The sequence below is a fragment of the Aythya ferina genome (genome assembly GCF_964211825.1).
Source record: "Aythya ferina genome assembly, contig: HAP1_SCAFFOLD_1355, whole genome shotgun sequence".
Lineage (NCBI taxonomy): Eukaryota > Metazoa > Chordata > Aves > Anseriformes > Anatidae > Aythya > Aythya ferina.
In genome coordinates this window covers 1-16629 of record NW_028180735.1, presented here as the reverse complement: position 1 = coordinate 16629, position 16629 = coordinate 1, and the positions used below count along the sequence as shown (strand labels likewise).

Sequence of the window (16629 nt, the reverse complement as noted above, 5' to 3'; positions counted from 1 at the left end):
ACATGGGGGGGCACAGGGGGATGTGGGGGGGGCAGAGGAGGACATGGGGGGTAGGGGGGGTCCTGGGGGGGGTGGGGGGGATTGGGGGGGTCCGGGGGGATTTGGGGGGGTCCGGGGGGGTCGCGGGGGGGTCGGGGGGGGCGCACATCTTGTCCTCGATGCAGTAGACGGCCGAGGGCAGGGACTTGTTGGGGGCCTTGACCCGCGCCACCTTCTGCACCGTGGTCTCCAGCAGCCCTGGGGGGGGGCAACGGGGTCAAGGGGGGGGGCACCGAGACCCCAAAACCCCCAAACGCACCCCCCCGACCCCAAATCACCCCAAATCGCCCCAATTGGGACCCCAAATGCCTTCCCGGGACCCCAAAACCCCCCAAATTGCCCCAATTGGACCATAAATACCCCCCCCAGACCCTAAATCCCCCCAATTTCCCCCAATAGGGACCCCAAATCCCCCCAGGGACCCCCCAAAACCCCCCAAATCCCCCCAATAGAGACCCCAAATCCCTCCCAGGGACCCCAAACCCCCCAAATCCCCCTAATTGGGACCCCAAACCCTCCCCCAAGGACCCCAAATCCCCCCAGGGACCCCCCAAAACCCCCCAAATCCCCCTAATTTCCCCCAGAAGGGACCCCAAACCCTCCCCAAAGGACCCCAAATCCCCCAGGGACCCAAAATCCCCCCCCAAGGCCCCCCAAAACCCCCCAAATCCCCCTAATAGGGCCCCCAAATCCCCCTAATTTCCCCCAATGAGGACCCCAAACCCTCCCCCAAGAACCCCCAAATCCCCCCAGGGACCCCAAATCCCCCCCAAGGCCCCCCAAAAACCCCCAAACCCCCCCAATTTCCCCCAATGGGGACCCCAAATGCCCCCTACCAGGACCCCAAACCCCCGGGGACCCCAAATCCCCCCCTAGGGCCCCCCAAAAACCCCCAAACCCCCCCAATAGGGCCCCCAAATCCTCCCCTAGGGCCCCCAAAACCCCCTAATTTCCCCCAATGGGGACCCCAAACCCTCCCCCAAGGACCCCAAATCCCCCCCAAGGACCCCAAAACCCCCAAAATCCCCCAAAACCCCCCAAAACCCCCCACCCTTATTCTGGCAGAGCAGCAGCGCGGCGGCCAGCCCCCGGTTGACGATGGGCTCCTCGTCCAGGATGGTGGTGGACGACGCCGAAAACTGGGGCGAAAAACGGCGAAATTGGGCAAAACGCCGCATGGGACCGACCCCCCGGCGTTTTAGGGACCCCCCCGCACCGCCCCAGACCCCCAGAGCCCCCCCAAAGCTGCCGGCTGCGCCCCCAAAAGCCCCCGTTTGGGGGCCTTTTTTTGTGGGGTGCCGGCCCCGTTTTGGGGTGCCCCCCTGGTTTTGGGGGTTCCCCCATTTTTGGGGTGTTTTTGGGGGGAGTTCCCCTGTTTTGGGGTGTTTTGGGGTTCTCCTCCACATTTTTGGGGTGGTTTTGGGGTGCCCCAACGTTTTGGGGGGTGGTTTTGGGGTTCCCCTATTTTTGGGGGTGGTTTTTGGGTTCCCCTGTTTTTGGGGTGGTTTTGGGGTGCCCCCATTTTTGGGGTGGTTTAGGGGTGTTTCAGGGTTCCCCCCCGGTTTTGGGGTGACCCCAGTTTTGGGGGTGTTTTGGGGTTCCCTCGTTTTTGGGGTTCCCCCATTTTTGGGGTGGTTTTAGGGTGATTTGGGGTGATTTTAGTGTGTTTTGGAGTGGTTTTGGGGTGTTGAAGGGTGATTTTGGGGTGTTTTGGGGTGGTTTTGGTTTTTTTGGGGGTGTTTCAGGGTGCTTTTGGGTGATTTTGGGGTGTTTCAGGGTAGTTTTAGGGTATTTTGGGGTGATTTTAGCGTGTTTTGGAGTGGTTTTGGGGTGTTTCAGGGTGGTTTTGGGTGATTTTGGGGTGTTTCAGGGTATTTCAGGGTGTTTTTGGGGCGTTCTGGGGTGATTTTGGGGCAGTTTTAGGGTGCTTTGGGGTGATTTTAGTGTGTTTTGGAATGGTTTTGAGGTGTTGCAGGGTGATTTTGGGGTGGTTTTGGGTTTTTGGGGGTGTTTGGGAGTGATCTTGGGGTGCTTTGGGGTGATTTTGGGGTGGTTTCAGGGTGCTTTGGGGTGATTTTAGTGTGTTTTGGAGTGGTTTTGGGGTGTTGCAGGGTGATTTGTTTTTTTTTGGGGGTGTTTCAGGGTGATTTTGGGGTGTTTTGGGGTGTATCAGGGTGATTTTGGGGTGTTTCAGGGTGTTTTTGTTTTCTTGGGGGGTGTTTTGGGGTGCTTTCGGGTGATTTTGGGGTGTTTCGGGGTGATTATGGGGTGCTTTGGAGGGGTTTTGAGGTGTTGCAGGGTGATTTTGGAGTGGTTTTGTGTATTTTGGGTGTGTTTCGGGGTGGTTTTGGGTTTCTTGGGGGTGATTTTGGGGTGTTTCGGGGTGTTTTTGGGGTGTTCCGGAGTGATTTTGGGGTGTTTTGGGGTGTTTTTGTTTTTCTTTGGGGGTGTTTTGGGGTGTTTCAGTGTGAATTTGGGGTGTTTCGGGATGATTTTGGGGTGTTTCGGGGTGATTTTTGGGTGCTTTGAGGTGATTTTAGTGTGTTTTGGAGGGCTTTTGAGGTGTTGCAGGGTGATTTTGGAGTGGTTTTGTGTATTTTGGGTGTGTTTTGGGGTGGTTTTGGGTTTCTTGGGGGTGATTTTGGGGTTTTTTGGGGTATTTTTGTTTTTTTGGGGGGTGTTTCGGGGTGATTTTGGGGTGATTTTAGTGTGTTTTGGAGGGGTTTTGAGGTGTTGCAGGGTGATTTTGGAGTGGTTTTGTGTATTTTGGGTGTGTTTCGGGGTGGTTTTGGGTTTCTTGGGGGTGATTTTGGGGTGTTTTGGGGTATTTTTGTTTTTTTGGGGGGTGTTTCGGGGTGATTTTGGGGTGTTTCGGGGTGATTTTACTGTGTTTTGGAGTGGTTTCGGGGTGGTTTTGGGTGATTTTGGGGTGTTTTTGTTTTTTTGGGGGGTGTTTCAGGGTGTTTCAGGGTGATTTTGGGGTGTTTCAGGGTGATTTTGGGGTGTTTTGGAGTGGTTTTGGGTGATTTTGGGGTGTTTCAGTGTGGTTTCGAGGTGTTTTGGGGTGATTTCGGGTTGGTTTTGGGTGATTTTGGGGTGTTTTGGTGCCTCACGTCCTGGTGCTGCCGCTCCTCGGCCAGGTTGACGCAGCTCCAGCCCACGTTCTCCTCCCCCTCCGAGTCGGGGGCCCCGGGGGGCGCCGGGCGCTCGTCGCGCTCAAAGTCCTGGGGGGGGGGCGGGCGGGGGGTGAGGGGCATCGGGACCCCCCCCCCCGGCCCCAAACCCCCTCCCTTTTACCCCAAACCCCCCTCCAACCACCCCCAGCCCTCCTTATTTGCCCCCACCCCCCTCCTTTTGCCCCCAAACCTCCCCTGTTGGCCCCCAAACCCCCTCCACCCGCCCCCAGTCCTGATTTATTTGCCCCAAAACCCGCTCCATTTGCCCCAAACCCCTTCCCTTTTGCCCCCAGCCCCCATTTAGGTACCCCCAGTCCCCATTTAACTGCCCCCCACCCCCATTTAACTGCCCCCAGCCCCCATTTAAGTGCCCCCAGCCCCCATTTAAGTGCCCCCAGCCCCATACAAGTGCCCCCTACTCCCATTTAAGAGCCCCCAGCCCCCATATAACTGCCCCCATGCCCCATTTATCCCCCCCCAGCCCCCATTTATCCCCCTAGAGACCCCATATAACTGCCCCCAGCCCCCATTTATTCCCCCCAGCCCCCATTTATCCCCCCCCAGCCCCATATAAGTGCCCCCTACTCCCATTTAAGAGCCCCTGGCCCCCATATAAGTGCCCCCGACCCCCATATAAGTGCCCCCAGCCCCCATTTAACTGCCCCCAGCCCCCATTTATCCCCCCAGAGACCCCATATAACCGCCCCCAGCCCCATTTATCCCCCCCAGCCCCCATTTATCCCCCCCAGCCCCTGTTTATGTGCTCCCAGCCCCCATTTATCCCCCCAGAGACCCCATATAACTGCCCCCAGCCCCATTTAAGCACCCCCCCACCCCATTTATTCCCCCCTAGCCCCTATATAACTGCCCCCAGCCCCCATTTACCCCCCCCAGCCCCATATAAGTGCCCCCTACTCCCATTTAAGAGCCCCCAGACCCCCTTTATCCCCCCCAGCCCCTATATAACTGCCCCCAGCCCCCATTTATCCCCCCCCAGCCCCTATATAACTGCCCCCAGCCCTCATTTATCCCCCCCCAGCCCCTATATAACTGCCCCCAGCCCCATTTAAGCACCCCCCACCCCATTTATTCCCCCCTAGCCCCTATATAACTGCCCCCAGCCCCCATTTACCCCCCCCAGCCCCATATAAGTGCCCCCAGACCCCATATAACTGCCCCCAGCCCCCATTTATCCCCCCAGAGACCCCATATAACTGCCCCCAGCCCCATTTATCCCCCCCAGACCCTGTTTATGTGCTCCCAGCCCCCATTTATCCCCCCCCAGCCCCTATATAACTGCCCCCAGCCCCATTTAAGCACCCCCCACCCCATTTATCCCCCCCCAGCCCCTATATAACTGCCCCCAGCCCCCATTTATCCCCCCCCAGCCCCATATAAGTGCCCCCTACTCCCATTTAAGAGCCCCCAGCCCCCATATAACTGCCCCCAGCCCCCATTTATCCCCCCCCAGACCCCATATAACTACCCCCAGCCCCTATTTTCCCCCCCCCCAGCCCCATTTATCCCCCCCCCTCACCATCAGCTCCTCCTGCTCCTCGCGGTTCCCCGCCAGCCCGTAGGTGGGGATCTCCCCCAGGGTCCTGCAGAACTCGGAGGTGGCGTTGAAGACGATGGCCCCGCTCCGGGGGTCCTGCCCGGGCCCCCCCCCCGCTGCCGCCGCCGCCACCGCCGTCGTCGTCCCCCCCCCTCCTCGCCGCTGCACCAGCTCCAGCACCTTTTTTGGGGAGGAAATGAGAGATTTTTAAAGGTCCCAATTGGAGGGATTTGGGGTCCCCGGGGAATTTGGGGTCCTTGGGGGAGGGTTTGGGGTCCCCATTGGGGGAAATTGGGTGGATTTGGGGTCTCTGGGAAGGATTTGGGGTCCCCACTGGGGGATTTGGGGTCCCATTTGGGGGAAATTAGGGCGATTTGGGGTGTCTGGGAGGGATTTGGGGGCCCTATTGGGTAGCTGGGGGGGTTTTGAGAGGTCTTGTGGGGGGATTTGGGGTCCCCACTGGGGGAAACTGGGGGGATTTGGGGTCTCTGGGAGGGATTTCAGGTCCCCACTGGGGGATTTGGGGTCCCTGGGAGGGATTTTGGGTCCTATTTGGGGGAAATTAGGGCAATTTGGGGTCTCTGGGAGGGATTTCAGGTCCCATTTGGGGGAAATTATGGCGATTTGTGGTTTCTGGGAGGGATTTGGGGTCCCATTTGGGGGAAATTAGGGCGATTTGGGGTCTCTGGGAGGGATTTCGGGTCCCATTTGGGGGAAATTACGGCGATTTGGGGTCCCTGGGAGGGATTTGGGGTCCCTGGGAGGGATTTCGGGTCCCATTTGCGGGAAATTATGGCGATTTGTGGTCTCTGGGCGGGATTTGGTGGGTTTTGGGTGGCCCTAGGGGGGGATTTGGGGTCGGGGGGGGGGTAATTAAACGGTGGACCCCCCCTGGGGGGCACTCACGGGGTCTCCGGAGGCCTCGCGGAGCTGCTGGAGCTGGCGCAGGCGGCGGCCGCGCTCCAGTTGCTGCTGCAGCTCCTGCTCGGCCTCGTCCTCCTCCAGCCGGGGGGGGGAGCCCGGGGGGGCCGCGTCCTCTGTGGGGGGGGGGGGGGGGAGAAAAAAAGGGAAAAAAAGGAAAAAAAATTTAAAAAAAAAGGAAAAATAGAAAAATTAGGGAATTTAGGGGAGGGGGAGGGGGAGATGTGGAGGAGGAGGGATGGGTTAGGGGGGGGTCTGGGGTGCCCCCCCCCCCCGTGTCATCTCCCCCCCCCCAGTGGTGTTCCCAAATATCCAGGAGCTCTGTGTGCCCCCCCCAAGCCCCTTCTGTTTGCCCCAAATCCTAATTATTTGCCCCCAAAAGCCCCCTCCATCTGGCCCCAACCCTAATTACCCCAAAAGCCCCCAGCCCTAATTACCCCAACCCCCCCCCATCTGCCCCCAGCCCTCATTATTTACCCCAAGCCCCCCTAAAACCCCCCCCAAATCCCCCCCCAACCCTAATTACCCCAAAAGCCCCCCCCATCTGCCCCCAGCCCTCATTATTTACCCCAAGCCCCCCCCAAAATCCCCCAAATCCCCCCCTAACCCTAATTACCCTCAAAAGCCCCCCCCAACTGCCCCCAGCCCTCATTATTTACCCCAAGCCCCCCCCAAAATCCCCCCAAATCCCCCCCCCCCACTCACCATCACTGCTGATGTCCATGCTCTCCACCCGGGTGTCATCGGAGGGCAGGGGGGACCCGGGGGGGGCCACCCCGGTCCCGGGGGGGTCCTCGGACGGGGGGGGGGCTCCATCTGCGCCCCCCCCCTCCGCCTCCCCCTTCTCCTCCTCCTCCTGCACCCGACGGCCCCGACCCCGCGATCTGGGGGCGCGTGGTGGTGGGGGGCACGAATTATTGAGGTTATAAAGGGAAAAAGGGGCAGCGGGAGGGTGCCCCCCACGCCGTAGCACCCATGGGTGCCCCCCCAGCACCCACCTGGAGCCGAAATCGCCCTGGGTGTCGCCGGGGGCCAGGGGGAGGAGGTCGTCTGCCCGCAGCCGCTCGCGGCGACGCAGCCGGCGCACCCGGCGCCGCGGCCGGCGGAAGCCCTCGCACTGCCGGGGGGGGGACAAATTTGGGTGTTTTCCACCCAAAAATAGGGGTTCTCAACAAGATAGAAGTTCATCGGACCCAAAAAGAGCTCCCCGGAGGAGCCTGAGGGGAAAGTTACCCCAAACTGCACCAAATCCGCCCCAAATCCACCCCAAAGCTGCCTAAAATTTCCCCAAACTACCCCAATCACACCCCAAACTGCCCCAAAACTGCCTAAAATTACCCCAAACTGCCCCAAATCTCCTCCAAACTGCCCCAAATCCGCTCCAAACTGCCTCAAATCCGCTCCAAACTGCCCCAAATCCGCCCCAAACTGCCCCAAAGCTGCCTAAAATTACCCCCAAACTGCCCCAAATCCACCCAAAACTGCCTCAAATCCACACAAAACTGCCCCAAAGCTGCCTAAAGTTACCCCAAACTGCCCCAAATCCACCCAAAACTGCCCCAAAGCTGCCTAAAGTTGCCCCAAACTGCCGGCGCACCCGGCGCCGCGGCCGGCGGAAGCCCTCGCACTGCCGGGGGGAGGACAAATTTGGGTGTTTTCCACCCAAAAATAGGGGTTCTCAACAAGATAGAAGTTCATCGGACCCAAAAAGAGCCCCCAAAGTGGTCTGAGGGGAAAATTACCCCAAACTGCCCCAAATCCGCCCAAAACTGCCCCAAATCCGCCCAAAACTGCCCCAAATCCGCCCAAAACTGCCCCAAATCCGCCCAAAACTGCCCCAAATCCGCCCAAAACTGCCCCAAATCCGCCCAAAACTGCCCCAAATCCGCCCAAAACTGCCCCAAACTGCCCCAAAGCTGCCTAAAATAACCCCAAACTGCCCCAAAGCCACCCAAAAAGGCACCAAATCCACCCAAATCTGCCCCAAAGCTGCCTAAAATTACCCCAAACTGCCCCAAATCCACCCAAAACTGCCCCAAAGCTGCCTACAATTACCCCAAACTGCCCCAAATCCACCCAAAACTGCCTCAAATCCACCCAAAACTGCCCCAAAGCTGCCTAAAGTTACCCCAAACTGCCGGCGCACCCGGCGCCGCGGCCGGCGGAAGCCCTCGCACTGCCGGGGGGAGGACAAATTTGGGTGTTTTCCACCCAAAAATAGGGGTTCTCAACAAGATAGAAGTTAATCGGACCCAAAAAGAGCTCCCCGGAGGAGCCTGAGGGGAAAGTTACCCCAAACTGCACCAAATCCGCCCCAAATCCACCCCAAAGCTGCCTAAAATTTCCCCAAACTACCCCAATCACACCCCAAACTGCCCCAAAACTGCCTAAAATTACCCCAAACTCCCCCAAATCTGCTCCAAACTGCCCCAAATCCGCTCCAAACTGCCCCAAATCCGCTCCAAACTGCCCCAAATCCGCCCCAAACTGCCCCAAAGCTGCCTAAAATTACCCCCAAACTGCCCCAAATCCACCCAAAACTGCCTCAAATCCACACAAAACTGCCCCAAAGCTGCCTACAATTACCCCAAACTGCACCAAATCCACCCAAAACTGCCCCAAAGCTGCCTACAATTACCCCAAACTGCCCCAAAGCTGCCTACAATTACCCCAAACTGCCCCAAAGCTGCCTAAAATTACCCCAAACTGCCCCAAATCCACCCAAAACTGCCCCAAAGCTGCCTAAAGTTACCCCAAACTGCCGGCGCACCCGGCGCCGCGGCCGGCGGAAGCCCTCGCACTGCCGGGGGGACAAATTTGGGTGTTTTCCACCCAAAAATAGGGGTTCTCAACAAGATAGAAGTTCATCGGACCCAAAAAGAGCCCCCAAAGTGGTCTGAGGGGAAAATTACCCCAAACTGCCCCAAATCCGCCTAAGATTACACCAAAATGCCCCAAATCCACCCAAAACTGCCCCAAATCCGCCCAAAACTGCCCCAAATCCGCCCAAAACTGCCCCAAATCCGCCCAAAACTGCCCCAAATCCGCCCAAAACTGCCCCAAATCCGCCCAAAACTGCCCCAAATCCGCCCAAAACTGCCTAAAATTACCCTAAACTGCCCCAAAGCCACCCAAAAATGCCCCAAATCCACCCAAAACTGCCCCAAAGCTGCCTAAAATTACCCCAAGCTGCCCCAAATCCACCCAAAAATGCACCAAATCCACCCAAAATTACCCCAAACTGCCGCAAATCCACCCAAAACTACCCCAAAGCTGCCTAAAATTACCCAAAACTGCCCCAAATCCACCCAAAACAACCCTAAAGGAACCAAACCCACCCCAACTGACCCCAAATCCCCCAAACCGATCCCAAACCCCCCAAACTGACCCCAAACCCACCCCAACTGACCCCAAACCCCCCCAAACTGACCCCAAGCTGACCCCAAACCCCCCCATACTGACCCTAACTCCCCCAAACCCACCCCAACTAACCCCAAATCCCCCAAACTGACCCAAAATCGACTCCAAACCCACCCCAACTGACCCCAAACCCCCCCAAACCGACCCCAAATCCCCCCAACCCCACCCCAAACCGACCCCAAATCCCCCCCAACCCGCCCCCAAACCCCCCCAAACCGACCCCAAACCCCCCCAAACCCACCCCAAAACCGACCCCAAACCCCCCCAAAACCCACCCCAAACCCACCTCCTGTGGGGTCAGGTACTCGGGCGCCAGGCGCAGGGGGGGCAGCTCCAGGCTCTGGGGTTCGGGGCCGGGGGGGCGGGGGGCGGCCCCCCCGTCCTTGTCGCCCCCCGGCGCCGTCCCCATGGCCCCCAGGCGGAAGCTGGGGCGCGGCGCGGGGCCCAGAACCTCCTCGTATTTGGGGAGCACCACGCGCTCCTTGGGGCCCTGCGGGGGGGTTATGGGGTCAGGGGGGTTATAGGGTCAGGGAGGTTTTAGGGACAGGGGTTATGGGGTCAGGGAGGTTATAGGGTCAGGGGTTATGGGGTCAGGGGGGTTATAGGGACAGGGGTTATGGGGTCAGGGAGGTTATAGGGTCAGGAAGGTTATAGGGTCAGGGGTTATGGGGTCAGGGAGGTTATAGGGTCAGGGGTTATGGGGTCAGGGAGGTTATAGGGTCGGGGGTTATGGGGTCAGGGGGGTTATAGGGTCAGGGAGGTTATAGGGATGATGGGGTTATAGGGTCAGGGGTTATGGGGTCAGGGAGGTTATGGGGTCAGGGGTTATGGGGTCAGGGGTTATGGGGTCAGGGGGGTTATGGGGTCAGGGGTTAGGGGGTCAGGGGTTAGGGGGTCAGGGGGGTTATGGGGTCAGGGGGGTTATGGGGTCAGGGGGGTTATGGGGTCAGGAGTTATAAGGGATGGGGATTATGGGGTCAGGGAGGGTTATAGGGTCAGGGAGTTAAAGGAATGGGGGTTATGGGGTCAGGGGGGTTATAGGATCAAGGGGGTTATAGGGACAGGGGTTATAAGGGATGGGGGTTATGGGGTCAGGGCTATGGGGTCAGGAGTTATAGGTTTGGGGCTTAGGGTTTTATGGGGATGGGGGTTATGGGGTCAGGGCAGTTATAGGGTCAGGGAGTTAAGGGGTCAGGGGGGTTATGGGGGGGTTATGGGGTCAGGGAGTTAAAGGAATGGGGATTATGGGGTCAGGGGGGTTATAGGGACAGGAGTTATAGGGATGGGGATTATGATGGGGGAGTTATAGGGTTGGGGGGTGATATAGGGATAGGGGTTATGGGGTCGGAGCGTTATAGGGATGGGGGTTATGGGGTTGAGGGGATTATAGGAATGGGGGTTATAGGGTTGGGGGGGCTTATAGGGATGGGGATTATAGGCTCAGGGGCTTATAGGGATGGGGTGGTTATAGGGTCAGGGGTTTATGGGGATGGGGTGGTTATGGGGTCAGGGGGTTATAGGGTTGGGGGGATATAGGGACAGGGGTTATGGGGATGGGGGGCTATAAGGATGGGAGACTTATAGGGACGGCGGGGTTATAGGGATGGGGTTTATAGGGATGGGGGTTATGGGGTCGGGGGGTTTATAGGGATGGGGGTTATGGGGTCGGGGGGTTTATAGGGATGAGGGTTATGGGGTCGGGGGGTTTATAGGGATGGGGGTTATGGGGTCGGGGGGTTTATAGGGATGGGGGTTATGGGGTGGGGGCCCGGCCGCACCTGCAGCGCGTTGGCGGGGTCCTCGTCCTCGTAGGGGACGTAGTCCGGCTTGGCGCGGCGCCGCTCCACGTTCTCGGCCGCCTTCTCGGCGTCCACCAGCCCCACGTCCACCAGGACGTCCTCCGCCTCCTCCAGCACCCCTGGGGACGGGGACGGGGACAGGGGGGGGTCAGGGGACGGGGACACGGATGGGGGGGGTCAGGGGACAGGGGGGGAGGATGTGGTATGGGTGCGCAAAAAGTGGCGGTAAGGAGTATCCCAAAATGGTGGGGAAGGGGGCACAAAATGGCGGTTGGGGTCCCAATATGGTGGGCGTGAAGAGAAGGGGGCACAAAATGGTGGTTGGGGGTCCCAAAATGGGGGTGATGGGGGGGAAGGGGGCACAAAATGGAGGTTGGGGCATCCTAACATGGTGACCATGGTGAGGAGGGGGTCACAAAATGGCGGTTGGGGTCCCAACGTGGTGGGCATGAAGAGAAGGGGTCACAAAATGGCGGTTGGGGTCCCAACATGGTGGCCATAAGGAGAAGGGGGCACAAAATGGTGGTTGGGGTGCCCCCAAATGGGGGTGATGGTGGGGAAGGGGTCACAAAATCGTGGTTGGGGTCCCAACATGGTGGCCATGAGGGGAAGGGGTCACAAAATGGTGGTCCAGGCACCCCAACATGGTGGCCATGAGGAGAAGGGGGCACAAAATGGTGGTTGGGGTCCCAACGTGGTGGGCATGAAGAGAAGGGGGCACAAAATGGCGGTTGGGGTGCCCCAAAATGGGGGTGATGGTGAGGAGGGGGTCACAAAATGGTGTTTGGGGTCCCAATATGGTGGGCATGGGGGAGAAGAGGGCACAAAATGGTGGTCAAGACACCCCAACATGGTGGCCATGAGGAGAAGGGGGCACAAAATGGTGGTTGGGGTCCCAACATGGTGGGCACAAAGAGAAGGGGGCACAAAATGGTGGTTGGGGGGTCCCAAAATGGAGGTGATGGTGAGGAAGGAGGCAGAAAATGGCGGCTGGGGTGCCCCAAAATGGGGGTGATGGTGAGGAGGGGGTCACAAAATGGTGGTTGGGGTCCCAATATGGTGGGCATGGGGGAAAAGGGATCATAAAATGTCCTGAGGGGTGTCCCAGTGTGGTGGCCGTGAGGGGACGGGGACACAAAATGGTGGTTGGGGGGACAGTGACAAAAATTGGGGTCCCCCAAGGAAGGGGACGGTTACAAAATGGCAGCTGAGGCACCCCAACATGGCGGCCATAGGGGAAGAGACACAAAATGGTGGCTGAGGGACCCTAAACGAGGGCACAGTGACAAAATGGTGACAAGGGGACCTCAAATGAGGGGACAGTGACAAAATGGTGGGCAGGGAGAACCCAAAAAAGGGGACAGTGACAAAATTTGGGTCCCCAAGGAAGGGGACAGTCACAAAATGGCGGCTGAGGCACCCCAACATGGCGGCCATAGGGGAAGGGACACAAAATGGCAGCTGGGGGACCCCAAATGAGGGGAAGGTGACAAAACGGTGACAAGGGGACCTCAAATGTGGGGACAGTGACAAAATGGTGGGCAGGGAGAACCCAAAAAAGGGGACAGTGACAAAATTTGGGTCCCCAAGGAAGGGGACAGTCACAAAATGGCGGCTGAGGCACCCCAACATGGCGGCCATAGGGGAAGAGACACAAAATGGCGGCTGGGGGGGACCTGAAATGAGGGGACGGTGACAAAACGGTGACAAGGGAACCCCAAATGAGGGGACGGTGACAAAATTGGGGTCCCCCCAGGGACCCCGGTGTCACCTTTGTCCTTGAGGGTGAGCACCAGCGTCTGTCCCTCACGGATGGCACCGGGGTCGTGCTCCACCGCCAGCCCCTGCAGGTCCCGGGCGCTGTACAGCTCCTGGGGACACGGGGGGGACGTGTCACCAAGGGGGGGACATGTCACCAAGGGGGGGGACACCGGTCCCAATGGTGTCCCCAAAGTGTCCCCAATAACCCATCGACCCCACTGCGTGGTCCCCAACCGTGCCCTGTCCCCAAGGTGTCCCCAAACCCTAAAGGTGTCCCCAAACCCTAAAGGTGTCCCCAAGGTTGTCCCCAAGGGTGACCCAAACCCCAAAGGTGTCCCCAAGGGTGTCCTCTGTCCCCAGGGGTGTCCCATGGGGTGTCCCCTGTCCCCAGGGGTGTCCCCAATCCCCAAAGATGTCCCCAAGGGTGTCACATGTGGTGTCCCCTGTCCCCATGGGTGTCCCAAGGGGCGTCCCCAAACCCTAAAGGTGTCCCATGGGGTGTCCCCAAACACATCCCGTGTCCCCAGTGGTGTCCCCTGTCCCCAAAGGTGTCCCAGGGGTGTCCCCAGTCCCCAAAGCTGGACCATGGGGGTCCTACGGGGTGTCCCCAATGGTGTCCCCTGTCCCCATGCGTGTCCCCATACCCCAGGGGTGTCCCATCCCCAAAGGTGTCCCATGGCATGCCCCCAATGATGTCCCCAAACCCTAAAGGTGTCCCCAGGTGTGTCCCCAAGGGCGTCCCCTGTCCCCATGGGTGTCCCCAAACCCCAGGGGTGTCCCCAACGGTGTCCCCTGTCCCCAAAAGTGTCCCCAATCCCCAAAGGCATCCCATGGGGTGTCCCCAAACCCTAAAGGTGTCCCGGGGGTGACCCCAAACCCCAAGGGTGTCCCCTAGAGTGTCCCCAAAGGTGTCCCAGAGGTGTCCCCAAACCCCAAGCGTGTCCCCAATCCCTAAAGGTGTCCCCATGGGGTGTCCCCTGTCCCCAAAAGTGTCCCATGGGGGTGTCCCCAAGAGCATCCCCTGTCCCTAAAGGTGTCCCCAATCCCCATGGGGTCCCGTGGGGTGTCCCCAAACCCCCCCCCCGTGTCCCCAAATCCCAGGGGTGTCCCCAAACCCCCCCCCGGTGTCCCCAACCCCCCCCCCCGGTGTCCCCAAACCCCAGGGGTGTCCCCAAACCCCCCCCGGTGTCCCCACCCTGCGGCGCCGCGTGAACTCCTCCTCCACCAGGGCGCCGACGCCGAACTCCTCCTCCATCTCCTCCAGCAGCTTGGCCTAAAAACGCCCGTTTTCACCCCAAATCCGCCGCCCCCGCCACCAAAACCCGGCAGCTTCACCCCGAAACCCCACGGTTTTGCCCAAAACCCTGCGGTTTCACCCCAAAATCCACCCATCTCACCCCCATACCCCTCACACGCCCTCTTGTTGATTTTTTCCCAAACCCAGCTTTTTTTACCCCAAAGCCCTCACCCAGCCTCCTGTCAGTTTTGCCCAAAATCCCGCAGTTTCACCCCAAAACCCCATGCCCCCTCCTGTCAGTTTTGCCCAAAATCCCGCAGTTTCACCCCAAACCTGGCGATTTCTCCCCAAAACCCATCCATCTCACCCCAAAACCCCTAACTTTTGCCCAAAAGCCAGCAGTTTCACCCCAAACCCCTCAGTTTTGCCCAAAACCCAGAGAATTCACCCCAAATCCCCTCTCTTAACCCAAACCTGTTGGCTTTACCCAAAACCCAGCTTTTTCACCCCAAACCTAGTCATTCTCTCCCCAAAACCTAGCACTAACACTAAACTCACTGGTCTTACCCAAAACCCAGTGGTTTCACCCCAAATCCCCTCAGTTTACCCCAAACCCATCAGTTTTGCCCAAAACCCTGCAGTTTCCCCCCAAACCTGACAATTCCTCCCCAAAACCCCTCCATCTCACCCCAATACCCAGCACTCACCCCAAAACCCCTCAGTTTTACCCAAAACCCACCGATTTCACCCCAAACCCTCTCCGCTAACCCAAACCCGTCGGTTTTGCCCAAAACCCGGCTTTTTCTCCCCAAAACTCACCCTCTTCTCTGCCAGCTCCCTCTCGCGCTGCAGCTGCCGGCTGCGCTCGATCCAGGCGGCCGCGTCGTCCAGCCAGGGCTCGGCCTCGCCCAGCGGCTTCACCTTGCTGTTTTGGGGCAAAAAACGCCCGGTTTGGGCAAAAAAACACCCGGTTTGGGCAAAAAGCGTCCGAGCCATCCAGCGCCCCTCAATTCTGACCCACAATTGCCCCCCAGCCCCCCAAATCCCCCCTCCAGCCCCTCCCCACTCCCCCAAATCCCCCCCAAATCCCCCCAAAACCCCCTCCAGCCCCCAAAATCCCCCCCAAATCCCCCCTCCAGCCCCCAAAATCCTCTTCCAGCCCCCCAAATCCCTCCCCAAAACCCCCTCCAGCCCCCAATTTACCCCCCAAATCCCCTCCAGCCCCCTCCCCACCCCCCCAAATCCCCCCTCCAGCCCCCCAACTCCCCCCAAAACCCCCCAAATTCCTTCCTATCCCCCCCAAAATCCCACCCAATACCTCCCCAAATCCTCCCTCCAGGCCCCCAATCCCCCCCAAATCCCCCCTCCAGCCCCCCAAATCTCCCCCAATTCCCCCCTCCAGCCCCCCCAATTCCCCCCAAATCCCCCCTCTGGCCCCCTAAATCCCCCCCAAATCCCCCCAACTCCCCCTCCAGCCCCCCATTTACTCCCCAAATCCCCTCCAGCCCCCTCCCCACCCCCAAATCCCCCTCCAGCCCCCCAAATCCTTCCCAAATCCCCCCAATTTCTCTCCAAATCCCCCCAAATCCCCCCCCAGCCCCCCAACTCCCCCCAAATCCCCCCTCCAGCCCCCCAACTCCCCCCAGCTCCCCCCAAATCCCCCTCCAGCTCCCCAAAATCCCCCCCAAATCCCCCCTCCAGCCTCCCAAATCCTTCCCAAATCCCCCCAATTCCTCTCCAAATCCCCTTCCAGCCCCCCAAATCCCCCCCAATTCCTCCCAAACCCCCCCCAGCCCCCCCAAATCCCCCTCCAGCCCCCAAAATCCCCCCCACATCCCCCCAGCTCCTCCCAAATCCCCCCCAAACTCCTTCCTAGCCCCCCAATTCCCCCCCAACTCCCCCACCAACTCCCCCCAAATCCCCCCCCAGCCCCCCCAAACCCCTTTAATTCCCCCCCCACCCCCTTTTTTGCCCCCCCCTCACCCCAGCCTCTGCTTGTGCAGCCTTTTTTCCTTGGCACCCACCAGCCCTGCATCCCCGTCCAGCCCCCCAATTCCCCCCAAATCCCCCCAAATCCCCCTCCAGCCCCCCCAATTCCCCCCAAATCCCCCAAATCCCCCTCCAGCCCCCCATTTACCCCCCAAATCCCCTCCAGCCCCCTCCCAACCCCCCAAATCCCCCCTCCAGCCCCCCAAATCCTTCCCAAATCCCCCAATTCCTCTCCAAATCCCCCCTCCAGTCCCCCAAATACCCCCCAAACCCCCCCAGCCCCCCCAAATCCCCCCCAATTCCTCCCAAACCCCCCCAGCCCCCCCAAATCCCCCCAGCTCCCCCCAAATCCCCCCAGCTCCCCCCAAATCCTCTTCCAGCCCCCAAAATCCCCCCAAATCCCCCCTCCAGCCCCCCAAAATCCCCCCCAAATCCCCCCAAACCCCCCCCAAATCCCCTTCCAGCCCCCCCCAAATCCCCCCAAATTCCCCCCAACTCCCCCTCCAGCCCCCCCAAACCCCCCCAAACCCTTTTTTTGCCCCCCCCTCACCCCAGCCTCTGGTTGTGCAGCCTTTTTTCCTTGGCGGCCGCCAGGCGCTCGCGGATCTCCTGGCGCTGCCGCAGCACCAGGGGGTTCAGCGCCTCGGCCACCACCGGCTGCTCCTGGGTCCCGGCCTCTGGGGGGGGGGCCCCCAAAACGTGGGGGGGGGTCCCCAAAATGTTTAGGGGTCC

At 59.6% G+C, this 16629-nt stretch overlaps 1 protein-coding gene across 1 annotated transcript; it reads right to left on the bottom strand.

Annotated features, from left to right (window-relative positions):
* Positions 1–146: 146 nt before the first annotated feature.
* On the bottom strand, positions 147–16581 carry SART1 (spliceosome associated factor 1, recruiter of U4/U6.U5 tri-snRNP; the record flags this gene model as incomplete). The annotated part of the gene is made up of 13 exons (XM_084540639.1): positions 147–237; positions 1091–1178; positions 3153–3263; positions 4753–4950; positions 5677–5807; positions 6397–6575; positions 6690–6808; positions 9398–9601; positions 10890–11029; positions 12682–12781; positions 13867–13944; positions 14728–14833; positions 16448–16581. Coding segments are annotated over 13 exons (1679 nt in total), but the record flags the coding sequence as incomplete, so codon positions are not given.
* Between the last annotated feature and the right edge of the window lie 48 nt (positions 16582–16629).